Source organism: Oncorhynchus gorbuscha, linkage group LG26, assembly GCF_021184085.1.
Source record: "Oncorhynchus gorbuscha isolate QuinsamMale2020 ecotype Even-year linkage group LG26, OgorEven_v1.0, whole genome shotgun sequence".
Lineage (NCBI taxonomy): Eukaryota > Metazoa > Chordata > Actinopteri > Salmoniformes > Salmonidae > Oncorhynchus > Oncorhynchus gorbuscha.
The window spans coordinates 28,179,594-28,198,590 of NC_060198.1; the positions used below are offsets into that span (position 1 = coordinate 28,179,594).

The 18,997-nt window shown below is 44.7% G+C and overlaps 1 protein-coding gene across 2 annotated transcripts in view; it reads right to left on the reverse strand.

The window, feature by feature from the left end:
• Positions 1–351: 351 nt before the first annotated feature.
• Positions 352–18,997, reverse strand: part of LOC124016030 (caveolae-associated protein 1-like) — a 31,115-nt gene continuing 12,469 nt past the window's right edge. For both annotated transcript variants that reach the window (XM_046331549.1, XM_046331548.1), the window contains exon 3: positions 352–4,610. In XM_046331549.1, coding sequence (XP_046187505.1) covers positions 3,759–4,610 — 852 coding nt within the window. In that variant the 3' untranslated portion in view covers positions 352–3,758. The remainder of the gene's footprint in view (positions 4,611–18,997) is intronic.

Below are 18,997 nucleotides of genomic sequence, written 5' to 3' on the forward strand. Positions count from 1 at the left end.
AGCAGCATGACTCAAATCTCTATCCCTAATGACCAAAAGCTCAAGCACTCTTCTCTTTACTTTACAGTGTTTTGCATCATTAGCCGGTGCTTATCATGGAGTAACATTGGCTTTTATGGAGCAATATTATTATGTGTAGGTTTTCAAGGTTTTCAAGGAAAAGTGAACATGTTGTTTTCTTCTTTGTGATGCACATTCATTCAAAGAAAATGAATGGCCTCTGTTTATCCCGGATGACTAATCTGAGTAATGTCTATAATAGGTCTATAATACAGCTGTACTGGCGGCACTTCACATAGCATTGGGTTGAACTTTGACATGTTCAATCATCACAGTGGTTAAAGGCTGGTGTAAATCATGTAGCGTTTATTGATATATAAGTGGTTAGACAAAAATAGTCGTTTAATTCAACAGACAAAGCAAGCTTCGTTATTACATCAGTCGGAGATATTATCATCTCAGTTCAGTTGAAAATGGCAGTGCTCAGGATACGTACAGTATCCCGCAGGCTTGAGGTCAGTTGCATTTCAATTCCAGATAATTCAGGAAGCACACTGAAATTCCAATGATCTTAAATGCTTTTCAGTCAGGAACATTTGGAATTGGAATTTGGTTTACTTTCTGAATTTACTGGAATTTAAATGGAATTGGCTCCAACCCTGGTAACCTGCGGTAGTTTGTCTGATCATTTGACAAAAAAACTGCATATTGACTGACAATGCTGTGAGACTACACTACATGGCAAATAAATGAAGAAACAGTTGAAAGATGAGCGGTCACTGTTTGTATCTCCACTCTCTCCTGAAGATGGTAGAAAATGCTATGTATCTCCTTGGGGGAGATGAGGGTTGTTTAGCGATGGTGGTAAACTTAGCTCATGTTTGACAAAAACTTGGTCAATTTGTAATGTATCTGTGTGTTCAGTATTGGCCTTGGCATTTATGTAATGAGAATCCATTTCAGCCTTGTAAAAACATTAAGTAAACACAAAATGTGAACTGCACAAAGACCTACAGATTTTTTGAGGATCATCTTTGGTTTCTTTTTGACTGCACCATCTCTCCTTCTCTCTGCACTGACCACTCCCTCCACCTGATCACCCTGTCCCCCCTCTCTCTCACCCTCTGTCTCTCTCTATCTCCCTCTCACCCTCTCACCCCCCCCCACACACACACGTCCTCTCTCTGTGTTCCATCTCACTCTCCCCAGAGAAAGCACTTTCCTTAATCAGATTCCTGCCTCATTGATTATCCTAATGGTGTTCCACAGAGACCTCCCCTCTCTACCCCGGCCCCTTCGTCAAGGTCGGTCAGACACAGAGAGCTATGGAGACACGTAGAAAAGCCTTCTATAGCGCTGTCTTGGAGCCCGGCCCTGTGTCCTTTCAGTCCTTCACTACTTTGTTCTCCAGAGGCATGTCTTGTAGGTAGAGAAAGAACACGAGACAACAGCTTTTAGCTTGTATTCCATTTACTGGTCTCACTTCACGTCAAACTCAAATCATCTCTTCTAATCACCATCGTCTCCCTATATCAGACCCTTGCCAGACCACACAGGCACAAACAAGCTGACAAGTAATTCAAATAGACAGAGACTGAGGTCCAGGAACGGACATTACTTTTTTTCTTTCACCTTTGTAACTGCCATGTCATTATTCACAATCCCTTGTAATTTGTTGCCGGCACAAACAAAATTGGATAGCACTTACATTTCTATACGTCACTTATAGACTTTCATTTAACTGTCACCTGGTACATTGACATATGCTGGAGGTGTTCCTACAAGATTCTCTCCTTTTTCCCCCCACAATTAGAGCACCCAGTGCAGTCCAGGTGAAATGCTGGATATATCCTGTCGTTAGCTGTGGCCATGGGGATAGATTCAATAAGCAAGGCTCTGTCAATCTCAGACAGACTCCTCTTTCAGGAGAGAAGTCTATGGAGTAACAGTGACGTGGCAGGTTAACACAGGTATGTCTGTGCTTATTATAGCATATATGTACAGTACATGTATGATTCTTGTAGCACTGTGAGCATACATGCATACATTTGTACAATGTGTGTCAGTACAATTACATGTTTTTTTTTAAATGAACATTATCATGTAAGCACAGTGAGAGAAAAAAAACAGTGGAAAAAGTGAACTTCTACAGAACGATGGCACTAGGAAACTTTGATTAAACGATGGCTCAAAATGTCATTATCCTGTCATCAGTGACAAGCCCTAGTGACAACCAGGTAGTTTGGTGGTTACACTGGTAACTAAAAACTGAGAGAAGGAGAACTATTTTCCAGATATCACAATATAGTACAACTTAGAAACTTAATGAAAATTTTTTTTTTAAAGGAAGGTAAAACTATGCAACTAAATTCACATCTCTTTCGAGTCGTCACTAATCCTTCATCCTTCTCATTCCTCATTTCAAAACAAAACAAATAGGATCTGTTGCGATCCTGTTTTTTTATGTGAAAAACTTTAGAAACAATTACTTTACACGTCTGGCATCCATCAACCCCATGACATCATTTAAAGATACACTAGTTTTTCCCTGTTTGGCTCAAGATTGCGGCTGAAACATTACACATGCACAAAAATAGTTCCATTTATGCCAATCAGTGAGTCTCTTCCTCTTCTTTTTTAATATGGCATTTGCCGTGACCCTCCCTCTCGGTCCTCCAAAATGAAAACAATCAACCAATAGGGCCACACTGTTGATCAGAAATTAAAGCTTCATAGTGCTCCTCTAAGAAAAGTGAGAACTATCTTAATCTTCATCATTATCTTATCTATCTCGTCCTTTCAGAACCTTGACATGTTGACAGAGATTGTATGCCCACACTTACAGTAGAAAGTTGGCTGCTCAAAATGGCTGTGAGCATTTGTTTAACCGATCTGTAAACTCTTCAGTCAAGGGAAAGACGGTCCCCAGTGTCTCTCCCCATGCACGTTGAAACCATCTTTAGGTGTTTCCAGTGTGTGCTCTTACTCTTCATTTGTCAAAACGTAATTTCTCTGACCTGCACATCACATGACCACCAACCATCAAATCAGAAAATCTCAAGATACCACCACAACTGGGCACACACTGGCTGAATCAACTTTGTTTCCACGTCATTTGAATGAAATGACGTTGAACCAACGTGGAATAGATGTTGAATTGACGTCTGTGGACAGTGGGGGATATTTCCATATACATTGTTATGTACTGTTTATCCTACGTTAGCAATTATTGTACATCAAATCACAATAGCAACTACTATTTATTCCCTTAGCATTGTGGTCATTCTATTTCAAAAACAACAACAAAAAAAATATATCAACAAGCAATATCCCAGACTAGACCAATCAGAGTCATTCACAAACTAAAAGGCAATAAAATATGTAAGGAAGAAACAAAACTGCCGGGTTAAATGTTTTGTTGTTGTTGTTGTCTAGAACAGCACATACTACATTGAAAGTAATTCCTGATGCGTCATTTTATTTCTTCTCAAACAAGATGTATGTAGGCACGTATGACTGTAAGTTGCGTTGGATAAAAGCGTCTGCTAAATGGCATATTGTGTTATTATAATTTGTATTATAAGATGAGTAGATTGTGAACACTGTCCCGACAGTCCTTATCATGCATGCTGTGTCACTGTCATCCAAATGTAGGATGTTACTCTCCTCTTCTTTACTCTCCCCCTCTCTCCTCTCCCCTATCTCCTCATCCCTCTATCGTATCATTCTTCCAATCCTGCTGGGCCCTGTAGACAGAGTTATTTGCTGGTTGTCTTCATGCTTGTTTTCACCACAGGGACCTTACTCCCCAGCCTGATCAGATGCTCTGCCACCTGGTCCTCAGCCACCTCCAGGAAAGCTGCCATCTCTGGGGTGTCTACTCTCACCAGCTCCTCCTCCTCTTCATCCAACTCCAGGACAGCACTCATCTCTGGGGTGTCTACTACTCTCACCAGCTCCTCCACCTCCACGTCTCCCTCTCCCGCCTGCAGGGCCTCATTCTCGGCCACCTCCTCCATCTCTGTGCCCTCTGTGTGCACCACTTCCACGTCTCCATCCCGGAACTTCTTCACGTGGAAGGTGAAGGGCGGCACGCGGTACACGGTCGTCTTGGAGCGGGCGTAGACGGTGTGGTCGGGGGTCAGAGACTTCTTCAACATCTCCTTGGAGCCCTTTAGCTTCTCCTTCCGCTCCATGTTGGGGGTCATCTTGTTGCCCAGCTTGCCCATCTTCTTCTCCAGGCTATGCTTGGTCTTCTCCAGCTTGTCGTGAGTCTTCTGCCGGGTCTTCTCCAGGTTATCCCTGGTCTTCTGCTTGGTCTTTTCCAGGTTGTCCTTGGTCTTCTGCGCTCTCTTCTCCCTCTGCTCTTTGGAGAAGGCCTTCTTGATGTTGTCCACGCGCGCCTTGCTGGAGCGTTTTATCTTCTCCGCCCGGGACTCTTCGATGATCTCCTCAATCTCCACCTCCTCGTCTGAGTTGAGGCCAGTGAGCGCCGCCTCGCCCCCCTCCTCAGGGATCTGCTCCAGCCCCCCTTCCACAGAGCAGCCCTCAGCTACATTCTCTGCCACCCTGGACGACTTTAGAGAGGCTTTAGCGGCCTTATTCTCATCCTGTGAAGACACAAAGGAGAGAGTGGATGAGGTTAGACAACAGGAAGAGTCAACATACAAGTAAGTCGCTCTGGATAAGAGCGTCTGCTAAATGACTTAAATGTAAATGTAAGATAAGTATGAACGTTTATGTTTAAGGCTCCAGTTAGAGTAATAAAAACAGCAGCAGATCCAGTTTTGCAGCCAGCTGATAGACTAGGACAGTATTACATTTTTTAAATTTTTTATTCTGTTTTATCATTTACATTTTATTCGCTGTCAAGCATGAGTTTGCAAAGACAGTATTAAATCTACCTCATTACATATCAGTACTCTGAGTGAGATAAGATGTTCCTATTCTATTTTGTTCATTCATAGGGAACAATGTGTTCACCGTGTGGGATTTGTCCAATATATATGCACACATTTTCAAATTGACTGCATGATTATGGAGGTTATATTGAAGTGTTGCGTAAAAGCCTGAGGCGGAAAAAAGAAATGAATATCAATTCAAATGTATGTGGGCTCTGAGATGGAAATGAAATTTGACATTTATGTGTATGATAAATTATTAATCTTCATGGCTTGCCTCAGACACGTAACTTTACATTTATCAGTCGCATAAAAAAATATATGAAACATGCCTGCTACTGTTGGCCAACCCCATCTAGTGGTCATACAATACAAACTGACCAAGACTCCAAAATCAGCACAGACAATGAAATACTGTCCAGCCAATAGCACAGACTTTCCATATGTACTCTACTAGACACCAGTGTCAGGGTATTTTCAGCCAAACTACTTGGTGAATGTTCAGCACACAGAATAAGTATAATCCCCAACAGCTTGTGAAAGACATGTCATGCAAGTTTGTATGGTGTCTAATAATGAAACTAGCATACTGAGCCAACTAGACCCAAAAGCATTTCCTGCTATTGGTAAACTACTTTACTGCACACTCCCACCTCACTGAATCATTGTGATAACTGTGGTAAATGTTCTCCTGGTCTACCTCATGCGTACATAGTCTCTCTCTCGCTCTCTGTCTCTCTTTCTCTCTAATAGGCTGTTCAGTCTTAGTGAGTGTAAGGATGGAGACCGACAACCTTTCATGTGTCAATGTCACTGGTTGTCCTGTCTCCTCACAGCTCATCTCAGTAAGCGTATTGCATAACCTATAGCCCTTTGATGTGGTTATCACACAACCGGTAGGGAGACACATAACTAGGCTTTTGACTCGACCATGAAACGTATTTTCCCACCACCCGCCGCTTCCAAAGTGTGACTATCAATCTGACTAAAGTGTCTCACTCTTAAATGTTACATGCGACACAGTCTGCTGGTTCGCATACAAACAGAGGTTTCAGGCAGACTTGATTTCAAGTATCATAGTCATCCATCTAGTATAACCAAAATAACTGCAAATGTTCTCAGGATTTCCAATGGACTTGGATCATGCGGTCTTGCACTCCATCTAGGGGACAAGGAAGTTCTAGCAGCCGGTAAAGGGACGCCCCATCAGATAAGACATTGTCTGTTCGTAAAACCAGTACTTCACACTGACATTCACAAATACTCACACACCTAGCCCACCTGTCCAAAACATCCCTTGACACCTATGCTTCTCTGACAGCTGCCAGTCACTCGGCGTCCCAGTGATGATGTTTTCACAACGTGAGAGAAATGTTGTATGACTGAATGTCTACTGAGGGAGACCAGGAATATGCCGAGGATGTTATCCCTCAAATCAAATCGTATTGGTCACATACACATGGTACATGTGAGTGTGGCGAAATGCTTGTGCTTCTAGTTCCGACCGTGCAGTAATATCTAACAAGTAATCTAACAATTTCACAACTACCTTTTACACACAAGTGTAAAGGAATGAATAAGAATATGTACATTTAAATATATGGATGAGCGATGGCCGAACGGCATGGGCAAGATGCAGTAGATGGTATAGAGTATAGTATATACATATGAGATGAGTAATGTAGGGTATGTAAACATTATATAAAGTGGCATTGTTTAAATTGACTAGTGATACATCCATTTTTTTATTATTAAAGTGGCTAGAGATTTGAGTCAGTATGTTGGCAGCAGCAGAAGGATGATAGCGGGGTGAACAGGCAGTGGTTCGGGTGGTTGTTGTCCTTGATGATCTTTTTGGCCTTCCTGTGACAACGGGTGGTGTAGGTGTCCTGGAGGGCAGGTAGTTTGCCACCAGGTGATGCGTTGTGCAGACCTCACTACCCTCTGGAGAGCCTTGAGATTGTAGGCGGAGCAATTGCCGTACCAGGTGGTTATATAGCCCGACAGGATGCTCTCGGATTGTGCAACTGTAAAAGTTTGTGAGAGTTTTTGGTGACAAGCCAAATTTCTTCAGGCTCTTGAGGTTGAAGAGGCACTGTTGAGCCTTCTTCCCCACACTGTCTGTGTGGGTGGGCCATTTCAGTTTGTCCGTGATGTGTACGCTGAGGAACTTAAAACTGTCCACCTTCTCCACTGCTGTTCCTTCGATGTGGATAGGGGGGTGCTCCCTCTGCTGTTTCCTGAAGTCCACGATCATCTCCTTTGTTCTGTTGACGTTGAGTGTGAGGTTATTTTCCTGACACCACACTCTGAGGGCCCTCACCTCCTCCCTGTCGGCCATCTCGTCGTTGTTGGGAATCAAGCCTACGACTGTAGTGTCGTCTGCAAACATGATGATTGATTTGGAGGTGTACTAGAGGTGTACAGGACCCCGTTGCACAGGGTTGGGGTCGAGATCCAGGGTCTCGAGCTTGATGATGAGTTTGGAGGGTACTATGGTGTTGAATGCTGAGCTGAAGTCGATGAACATTAACATTACATTTACATTTAAGTCATTTAGCAGACACTCTTATCCAGAGCGACTTACATTCTTACATAGGTATTCCTCTTGTCCAGATGGGTTAGGGCAGTGTGCACTGTTATTGTGATTGCATCGTCTGTGGACCTATTGAGGCGGTAAGCAAATTGGAGTGGGTCTATGGTGTCAGGTAGGGTGGAGGTGAAATGATCCTTGACTAGTCTCTCAAAGCACTTCATGATGACGGAAGGGAGTGCTACGAGGCGATAGTCATTTAGCTCAGTTACCTTAGCCTTCTTAGGAACAGGAACAATGGTGGCCCTCTTGAAGCATGTGGGAACAGCAGACTGGGATAGGGATTGATTGAATATGTCCATACACCAGCCAGCTGGTCTGTGCATGCTCTGAGGACACAGCTAGGGATGCTGTCTGGGCCGGCAGCCCTGCGAGGGTTAACACGTTTAAATGTTTTACTCACGTTGGCTGCAGTGAAGGAGAGCCGACAGGTTTTGGTAGCGGGCCGTTTTGGTGTCACTGTATTGTCCTCAAACCGACCTCCCAATGCCCTATGCTAAATCTAGCATGCCCTTGCATCCCATAGAGATACCTATGTCTTTGTTGTTACTGCCCTGCCCTGTCCCATCATAGCACTGCGCACATCACACATCACACATAACATTTTGCACTGACTCTATGCACACTCATAAGACTATATATACACTCACACATACACACACTACACTACACTACACTACAGACACACACACACGCACAACCTTTAACACTCAACATACAGTATGCTGCTGCTACTCTGTTCTTTCATTTAGTCTTGTTATTATCTATCCCGATGCTTAGTCACTTTACCCTGCCTTCATGTACATACAGTTGAAGTCGGAAGTTTACATACACTTAGGTTGGAGTCATTAAAACTTGATTTTCAACCACTCTACAGATTTCTTGTTAACAAACTATAGTTTTAGCCAGTCGGTTAAGGACATCTACTTTGTGCATGACACAAGTAATTTTTCCAACAATTGTTTAAAGACAGATTATTTCACTTAGAATTCACTGTATCACAATTCCAGTGGGTCAGAAGTTTACATACACTAAGTTGACTGTGCCTTTAAACAGGCCTACCTTCAAACTCAGTGCCTCTTTGCTTGACATCATGGGAAATTCAAAAGAAATCAGCCAAGACCTCAGAAAACAAGTAGACCTCCACAAGTCTGGTTCATCCTTGGGAGCGATTTCCAAATGTCTGAAGGTACCACGGTCTTCTGTACAACCAATAGTACGCAAGTATAAACACCATGGGACCACGCAGCCATCATACCGCTCAGTAGGAGACGCTTTCTGTCTCCTAGAGATGAGCGTACTTTGGTGCGAAAAGTGCAAATCAATCCCAGAACAACAGCAAAGGACCTTGTGAAGATGCTGGAGGAAATAGGTACAAAAGTAACTATATCCACAGTAAAACGAGTCCTATATCAACATAACCTGAAAGGCTGCTCAGCAAGGAAGAAGCCACTGCTCCAAAACCGCCATAAAAAAGCCAGACTATGGTTTGCAACTGCACATGGGGACAAAGATCATACTTTTTGGAGAAATGTCCTCTGGTCTGATGACAAAAAAAAAGTGTTTGGCCATAATGCCAATCGTTATGTTTGGAGGAAAAAGGGGGAGACTTGCAAGCCAAAGAACACCATGAAACACTGGGGTGGCAGCATCATGTTGTGGGGGTGCTTTGCTGCAGGAGGGACTGGTGCACTTCACAAAATAGATGGCTTCATAAGGAAGGAAAATTATGTGGATATATTGAAGTAACATTTCAAGAGATCAGTCAGGACGTTAAATCTTGGTCACAAATGGGTCTTCCAAATGGAAGACCCATTTACACCAGCTCTGTCAGGAGGAATGGGCCAAAATTCTTGTGGAAGGCTAGCTGAAATGTTTGACCCAAGTTAAACAATTTAAAGGCAATGCTACCAAATACTAATTGAGTGTATGTAAACGTCTGACCCACTGGAAATGTGATGAAAGAAATCAAAGCTGAAATAAATCATTCTCTCTACTATTATTCTGACATTTCACATTCTTAAAATAAAGTGGTGATCCTAACTGACCTAAGACAGTGAATTTTTTACCAGGATTAAGTCTCAGGAATTGTGAAAAACTGATTTTAAATACATTTGGCTAAGGTGTATGTAAACTTACGACTTCAACTGTATTTACCTCAATTACCTTTTTGATCTGGTACTGGTTCTCCCTCTATATAGCTCCATTCTTGTGTATTTTATGTTACTGTTCCTCATGTTACCATTTGACTTATAAAATTGTATTTAAATTTGACTTTCACGCATTCTGAAAAATTATATAGTATCACTTATCCTGTCAAATGTCTCTTGCTTCTCTCTCGCTCTCTCTCTGTCTCTCTCTCTCTCTAAACTCTTTCACCTTATCTCTCTCAACAATCTCTCTGTCTCTCTCTCTCTAAACTCTTTCACCCTGTCTCTCTCAACAATCTCTCTGTCTCTGTACACACTGTCCAGATTTAATGTTGAGAAACTGGCCCAGTCCTGAGTGTCTGCGCTGAGTCACTTTTACCTCCCCCCTGCCGTGTGTGTGGGTGTGTGTGATCTCACATTGAGAGCATTGTGGGGGAATGTGAATAGGTCGGCTTGTAATCAGGGAGCGAAACAATCACAACTGAGTCTGTGTTATGACACTGAGGGTTGGTGAGCTCGTGTGGTTTTATGAGGACATCCCTTCCGGCCAAACCCTACCCTAACCCAAACCCTCCCCAAACCCAAACCCTCCCCTAACCCAAACCCTCCCCTAACCCAGACGACGCTGGGCTAATTGTGCACCATGGGTCTCCTGGTCGTGGCCAGCTGTGAGGTCTTTGCTTTGTTTTTTATTTAGAAAAATATTAACTATTGGTAGTTACAGTCTTGTCTCATCGCTGCAACAATGGACTCGGGAGAGGCGTATGGACTCGGGGAGGTCGAGAGCCGTGCGTCTTCCGAAACACAACCCAGCCAAGCCGCACTGCTTCTTGACACAATGCCCACTTAACCCGGAAGCCAGCCGCACCCATATGTTGGAGGAAACACCGTACACTGCGCCCGGCCCGCCACAGGAGTCGCTAGTGCGCAATAGGACAAGGACATCCCTTCCGGCGAAACCCTCCCTAACCCAGACGACGCTGGGCCAATTATGCACCGCCCCATGGGTCTCGTGGTTGTGGCCGGCTGCGACAGAGCCTGGACTAGAACCCAGAATCTCTAGTGGCACAGCTAGCACTACGATGCAGTGCCTTATACCACTGCACCACTTGGGCGGGCCCATGTTTGGTTTGTCCATTTCTCTTCCTCTGCCTAAAATAAAACACTCATCTCCACTGTCTTTCCCCTTTCCCTGTCTACTTTGCAATGTGTTGCAGAATCACACTGCTTATTGATTCCTGAGGCGATGGCTGGGGGAGATAATCCATCCGTTAGCTGGGTTTGACCTGTTGACAGAGTTGGGCATAATTTGAGGCACTGCGATGGAACAGATCTGTATCGCTTTATTTGAACTAAGTCAGGAACTGCCGATGTAAAAACAATGCCATGGCAACCCGTCACAGTAATAAGGTTAAAGGTGGAGTTTTGCATCATTGTGACACATTAAAGCAGGTTTGTAATGTTTCTTAACATCTCATTGAATGTGTACTCATTCTCCTCTCCACCCTGGTGTTACCTCATATTAAATCGTTCTTTATCATGTGTTCCTTCTTGTGTAGGTGTACTCCCATAGCATCTAGCCCTCCTCCTCCTCCTCCTCCTCCTCAATTAGTACCACTTTCCTTTCTTCCCTTGTTATCGTCAAGGCAACAATCCCTTGACACTTTCTATTTGTTTCATCATAGTTCAAACAAGCGGCTCGGGTTGACAGCTCATGCAAAGCCTTTTTATGATGGCTTTCATTGCTCTTGTACTGGGGGAGATGTGAGTGTTTTGTTTTTGCAATGATGAAATACATTTAAAAAGTAGTTGACTGGAGCAGCGTGCACTGTTAAACAGGATGATGTGACATCCAAGCCTGAAACATTATGTCCTGGGAAAAATCATTTGTGATTTTGAATTCCGTACTTTGGTGTATTCTGACATACTGAACATCATACCTCATCACTGCCAGGCAGATAGTATGTTCATACGTTTCATATACTGTATTTTTGCATCGGCATTAACCAATACCACACCCTTCCCCTTATTAATCTTTGTGCTGGTCTGACGTTCACAATGGTACTAGTGGAACCTATCATAAAATGACCATCGCTTCCTTATCTGGTGCTGTGTCCCGCAGTGTGTGTGTTTATTTCGGGCTCGCCTTTCCCTCTCTCCGGATTCCATCCACCATTCCCTGGCTACTAGCCACTGTAACATTCTGCCCCCTCCCCTCCTAGCCTCTCCTCCCAGTCCTCAACAGGGCAACAGATAAACATAGGATCATGTCACCACGGCAACAACCATTGTGGAACATCACCCCTGGTGGGGTGTGAAGCTAAGCCTGATAAATGACTACGGAGGATGATGAACCCCCCCCCCCAGCGACACCATCAGAGGAACTACTGTACTAACACGCTACTGTTCTATGGGACAGATTAGATTCAGAACATAACTGTCATCATCATACTAATATCAACAGTCTTGCTACAGCTAAACTGTACATTACATGACCCCTAAGCAGCATGTCGGCCCGGCCTGCCACTGATTCCATTGGGGTGAACGTAATAATATGATGGGTGCCTCGCCCACCTCGGAAGTCATACAACAAGTCATACAGCCTTTCCCAGAATGCCCGGCTGAACAGTCAATGATGTTACATCATTGAGGGCATCGCCATCTCCTGTGTCGGGGTGGCGCCCTGATGCAGCCTGATTAAAATCATGTAGGAAAGGAAATGCACGTCTTCGCGGCCATCAGTAGCTCTCCCTGTATGTGATTAATGAGAGAGAGAGGGAACAGACCGAGGGAAAGAGTGAGGACGGAGATGGAAACTCCATGAGTGTCCCTGTGTTACCCTCCTCTCTCCTCCCACTCTAGCCATGGAAAAGTCTGGTCTACATGTGAGTGTGTATGCTACTATGCTTGAAGGAGTGCCTGTGGAGAATGTGGTTGGTTGAGTGTGTGTGCGTCTTCACAGAAAGAAAGAGGGAGCTCTGTTTGTTAGTGTCTCTGTCTTTGCATCGTGGCCTGGGGGGGGCTGCGCATGGAAAAGCTGGCAGATGGAGGAGATTTAGCACTGGTTACACTGTGTGTGTGTGTGTGTGTGTGTGTGTGTGTGTGTGTGTGTGTGTGTGTGTGTGTGTGTGTGTGTGTGTGCGTGTGTGCGTGCGTGCGTGCGTGCGTGCGTGCGTGCGGAACAAGAGTGTCTGTAAATCTCTATATGCAATACTGTGTGTGTTTGTGTAAAGTGTGTGTTGGCTATGAGAGTGTATCCTATGCAGGGTGCTGAGTCCAGGCAGTCGACGTCTGTCTATTGCTCATGAGTCGTCTCTCTGAGGGAAACACTCCCTAGGAGGTGTTCTGAAAATACACAAACCAGCCTGAGGCCCAGAGAACACAGTAAACAAGTGTCTCAGCCTCCAGTATTTATGCTGCAGAAGTTTATGTGTTGGGGGGCAAGGGTCAGTTTGTTATATCTGGAGTACTTCTCCTGTCCTATTCGGTGTCCTGTGTGAATCTAAGTGTGTGTTCTCTAATTCTCTCCTTCTCTCTTTCTTTCTCTCTCTCGGAGGACCTGAGCCCTAGGACCATGCCCCAGGACTACCTGACATGATGACTCCTTGCTGTTCCCAGTCCACCTGACCGTGCTGCTGCTCCAGTTTCAACTGTTCTGCCTTATTATTATTCGACCATGCTGGTCATTTGTGAACATTTGAACATCTTGGCCATGTTCTGTTATAATCTCCACCCGGCACAGCCAGAAGAGGACTGGCCACCCCACATAGCCTGGTTCGTCTCTAGGTCTTCCTAGGTTTTGGCCTTTCTAGGGGGTTTTTCCTAGCCACCGTGCTTCTACACCTGCATTGCTTGCTGTTTGGGGTTTTAGGCTGGGTTTCTGTACAGCACTTTGAGATATCAGCTGATGTATGAAGGGCTATATAAATTTGATTTGATTTGATTGGACAAGTCATACATTCTACTAACTGAGAATGAAATAACAGAGAGAGAGAATGTGTATGTGTGAGAGAGAGAATGAGAGAGAGAGAGAGTGTGTGTATGTATTGGAGTAAGAGTGAGAGTGAGAGAGAGAGAGAGAATGTATGTATTGGAGTGAGAGTGAGAGTGAGAGTGTGTATGTATTATAGTGAGAGTGAGAGAGAGAGGTATGAGAAGAATAGTAGAAGGTACAGTGGTAAACAGGCCTCTTAACATTTAAAGTCTTGCAGTCCCATCGATGCTACATGAGGCCTATCCTGTTTTGGCATCTGAATGCAGCGTTTTACTATTAAAACCTAAAAAGGCTTTCCAGTTTGGTTATTTTTCTCTGAGGGTGAGTGTTCTGCCTCTGACTCATAGGCACTGGGGATCATTCTTAACCACACACCAGTTGCCATGGATGACGACAGAGCAAACAGTTGTCCAAACCACAGCTAAAAACTACAGCAGCTATGGCTATAAGGGCACTCTTCCGTCTCCTAGCCAGCCCAGGGCCCCTTTTCTGCAACACAAAGCCACACTCTCAGACTCTCTCTACTTGGATATCAATCAAAGTCCTATGACATCAGCATTTTGTAACGTCAACTAAACAAACATAATATACAGTGCCTTGCAAAAGTATTTGGCCCCCTTGAACTGTGCAAACTTTTGCCACATTTCAGGCTTCAAACATAAAGATATAAAACTGTATTTTTTTGTGAAGAATCAACAACAAGTGGGACACAATCATGAAGTGGAACGACATTTATTGGATATTTCAAACTTTTTTAACAAATCAAAAACTGAATCCTGACATTTTAAAATGAAAATTACAAGCCTTTTGAAAACCTTGAATATACTACAAGTTTGCATTTCATGCTGCGCAGGAAAACTCTCAGTAACAAAAGAGCGTTCAAATTAAGATCCTACATCTGTATAAATGACCTCTACTCCCAACTTAATCAGATGCCCGTGACCTCCCGCCATCCCGCCATCATTCCTCCTGGGGCAGATGAGATGAGATGAGAGGCATGCCTTGTGAGTCACCCTGGCAGCTGTCTGATCCTGTCTAGCCCCAATCTGCAGTATGCAGCTGTGCCTTCAGTTTTCACAATGACCCATCTGGGCCCCTTCTGGGACAGGAGCAGAGGGTGGAGGCCCCCTGGCAGTTATAAACATGGTGCTAGCAGCTGATGTACTACAGGCTACTGTACATTTCCAATGCTTAAGCCTCTTTCTAAAGGCATAGTTTTTTGGGGGGGCTCAACACATTTAACACACAACTATAATGAGAATATTTATTTACAATAAGCTACTACAGAAGGGTGTTGGGAAATAGTCTTTGCATCCCAGCTCACTCTTTTAGTTCAGTCAGACACAGCCAAGGCACAGAGATCGGGTTCTCGTTCCATCTACCTCAAGCATCCTGGGGAATCATCATGACCACCATCCCGACGCAGCAGAGGAGTACAAAGGGAATTCTATGTAGTGACCCACGGCACCTCTGATGTCACCATCCCACGATGGCAAACAATGTAACATAGCCCAACTGGGATGGCTTCACATGAAATGAAGCAGTGGAAATACATTCTGTTTGACACCGGAAGGGAGTTCCTTGGGGTTTCTTTCAGAGCGATGTGTGACCTCACCACACAGGAGTCTGGCGGGGATATATCCCTTTCCAGGGCTCAGCCAATCCACTCAACCTCTCGCTATGACTACAGCCACTGGAATGTCTACAACTACAACCACTGTCAACATGGCATCACCAGCCATCATGGAACCTTTGCCTTTCCACACGTTTCTCTGTAGGACTGGCACGTCTAACTCTCTAACGTAGTGATTCTGTAACGTCTGTACCGAGATCTGCTCCCAATGTCTAACATTAACGCCAGGTTGACAGTTCAGATATAAAGCCTGTATCAAATCGCATCGGGCTGATGATGATGATTAATGATTAGTGGAGCCATCATCCCTGCCCAATAACATAAGACACACTTCAAGCCATTAATCCCATGTTGCGTCAGTCTGCCTTTTGTTCTGACTGTGTCCACTGTGGAACTGATTCTGCTTTGACTAAAGGGCACATCCCTGGGGGAGGGAGGGGGATGTTTTTATGGAAAAAGTTTGACATTAGAGAAAGAGATTTTGTTCTCGCTCTTGGTCTGCTCGTCAGGTGTGCAGCAGCCTCTGTTTTGGTTTACACTATCAGACCATCCCTGGAGGTTATGGGGACCAACACCATCCAACGTGTTCTCCTTCCCCTCGTCCACCTCTGGTGGAGGTTTAAGCCACCTGAGACGACTGATCAATGTCCTATTATGAGATATGCCAGAATTGTCAGAATCTCTACCGCTGAAGTTCATACCTCATAGTTGACATCAACCTAATAACAACTAAAGCCAGTGTCAAACCCTCCATCCACCCATGAAAGCTCCTTGATAAGAAACCATTTTAAAAGCTTGATCAGCCTAATGCCCGCTGTGTGGAGTCTGCTCGGTTAATAATCAGAGTTATGAGTGGCCATAACCCACCCAGTGCCTTGCCTAGATCTCAGTGACTGGATATAACTCACAGGCCAGTGCCAGGAACACACAGTCCGAGCAGCAGGCATCAGTATTGGCGACATGTCACCATCTAACACAGCTGCACCTGGAACTGCAGGACACACTGTCTGAATACAAATATGCCATGCACTGGGTTTAGATGTTGACATCTGAACAGCCACACACAATCGCAAAGACACCGGTGTGCACACACAGAGATACAGAAACACAGAGACACATCCACACACACACACACCCACATACACTGACACCATCATTCTGTGCTGCTGCCGGTGGCTAAATCCAGTCTCACTCTATGAAACAGGACCCGCCGCCATTCCATTCCATTCCATTCCACATCGTTGCAAGAGTATTTATAAACAAAGCACCAGAGCAGATTTTCATTTGCACGGTTTCTGGAAAGAATTTGGCCGAGTTATTACGATCTTGGTAGTGGCCTTCTGAAGTAACGGCTAGAGCGTAGGCTACAACGTACAGCAAGTAACATGTTGCTCCAGCTCCCACAATTCTGTGGACTGGAATTGGAACAAAATATCTGTAGACCAACCCAGGAACGTTGAGTGGCGGATGGACAGGTGCCCTGACCTTTAGCTTGCCTGGCAAATCATCGTCTTCTGTTGTGGGAGCGAGGCCTGTAAGCCAAGAGGGCAGTGTGCGGTTGAGACCCGTGCAGACGTCTGGGTCATACGAGTAGTTCATGATTGTATCTCTTAATAAGTGCAGCTCACAGTGACTTCGTCTGGTCCCCTTAATAATTCGGTCCTCAAGTGCAAGAGTAGGCTTTGACCCACACACACGCACAAAAGTACACACACATGCACTCATTGACAGGATGTGAGCTGAATTAGCTAATGGGTAGCAGGAAACAACAGTATTGTGGGTCTGCGAGTCAGACGACACAACAAGTGATGCTGTTTCCCAACAGGACCCCACCTCTCGCCCCCAACAGCGTCAAAATGAGCCCAGCGTGAACGATGCACATTGTTAACAATGCTGTAAAGTCTACTGCTAATATATAAATAGGCATGGACAAAGAGACACACACTACAGTCGGGGACTCTTACGGTAGAGGGAGGTGTAAAGAAAGACAGAAGAGAGGCGGATAGAACCACCGCCGCTGGGGGGCGTATGTAGTCGGGTTTTAGCGGCACGCGCACTACCACCAGACCAGACCACTGCAAAGCCCTCCTAGATCTGACACAACTGTGTAAGCAATATGGCTGAAAGTCTACCAAGCTCTCTGAGTTATTAGGTGGAGCGAAATGATTGAACCTATCCAGTCACGTCTTTGTATATCTGTTTCTATATCCGTGTCTTGTGTTAGGGGCCAGGGGTTGATTTGAAATCAGGCATACATTGCATTCTTTAGGACATCAATTCTATGAATATTGTGACAAGAGAACATAAAGACCTGAAAATAACTATTCTGTGATCTTGAAACATGAAGCTACAGGACAAAAAGCACGAAGAACCATAACAAAGGAAGGCGTACGCCCCTTTTGTCAAGAGTGGAACCACATTGTTAAAATAATACACAATCCTTTTGCGCAAGTTAGATCAAAGGCAGAGAGAATCCTTTCAAGCCAGGGAATGATACTGTGATGTGAAACCTATGCAAGTGCACTTTTCACAGCGCTTTTTGATCTTTCCCAAGTATAAAAAGGAAAGAAAAACCAAATTAATTGGCTGAACTCCTCCGAAAGCCAGAACAGATATGAGAGAAGAGGGAGATAATCAGTAGAGGACCACAGACTGCTGCACTGTGCCAATAGATACAGGCCATGTAGCTAGCTGGCCCCAGGCTGTTCCAGTCTGATCCTGGGCCATGATAAAGATGGTGATGATGGGAGGGAGAGCCAACAGAAAGAGCCTGTGGTTTGGAGGGGACTCAGGATGTTCCAGTCTGATCCTGGGCCATGATAAAGATGGTGATGATGGGAGGGAGAGCCAACAGAAAGAGCCTGTGGTTTGGAGGGAACTCAGGATGTTCCAGTCTGATCCTGGGCCATGATAAAGATGGTGATGATGGGAGTGAGAGCCAACAGAAAGAGCCTGTGGTTTGGAGGGAACTCAGGATGTTCCAGTCTGATCCTGGGCCATGATAAAGATGGTGATGATGGGAGTGAGAGCCAACAGAAAGAGCCTGTGGTTTGGATCAGGATGTTCCAGTCTGATCCTGGGCCATGATAAAGATGGTGATGATGGGAGGGAGAGCCAACAGAAAGAGCCTGTGGTTTGGAGTGGACTCAGGATGTTCCAGTCTGATCCTGGGCCATGATAAAGATGGTGATGATGGGAGTGAGAGCCAACAGAAAGAGCCTGTGGTTTGGAGGGGACTCCGGATGTTCCAGTCTGATCCTGGGCCATGATAAAGATGGTGATGATGGGAGGGAGAGCCAACAGAAAGAGCCTGTGGTTTGGAGTGGACTCAGGATGTTCAAGGAAACTAAACACATCGGAGGAAAGAAGAGGAACATTTTATTTGACGCAAACCTACAAGAATGTAGGATCTCCTTGCCAAAACGAGGGGCTTTCCCCTTTTTCCTGGCATATTATGGCTGTGGTCTTCCTTCTGATCTGTCCATACAACTTTTATGATCCCCTGAATACTCAGGCAGACATCTTAGATCAAAAATAACAATCAAGTGAATGCAATTAAGGTGAAAGGGCATGAAGGGATACACTTCAAATAAACTGTACATGAACGGCTTACCAAAACCGATATAATACAACTTCTGAATTTGCACTCAACATAGAACATAACACCATGTCAGTGTGTCATTCTGAAATGTGAACAGTGAGGGAGAGGGGCAGTGAACTGACTTT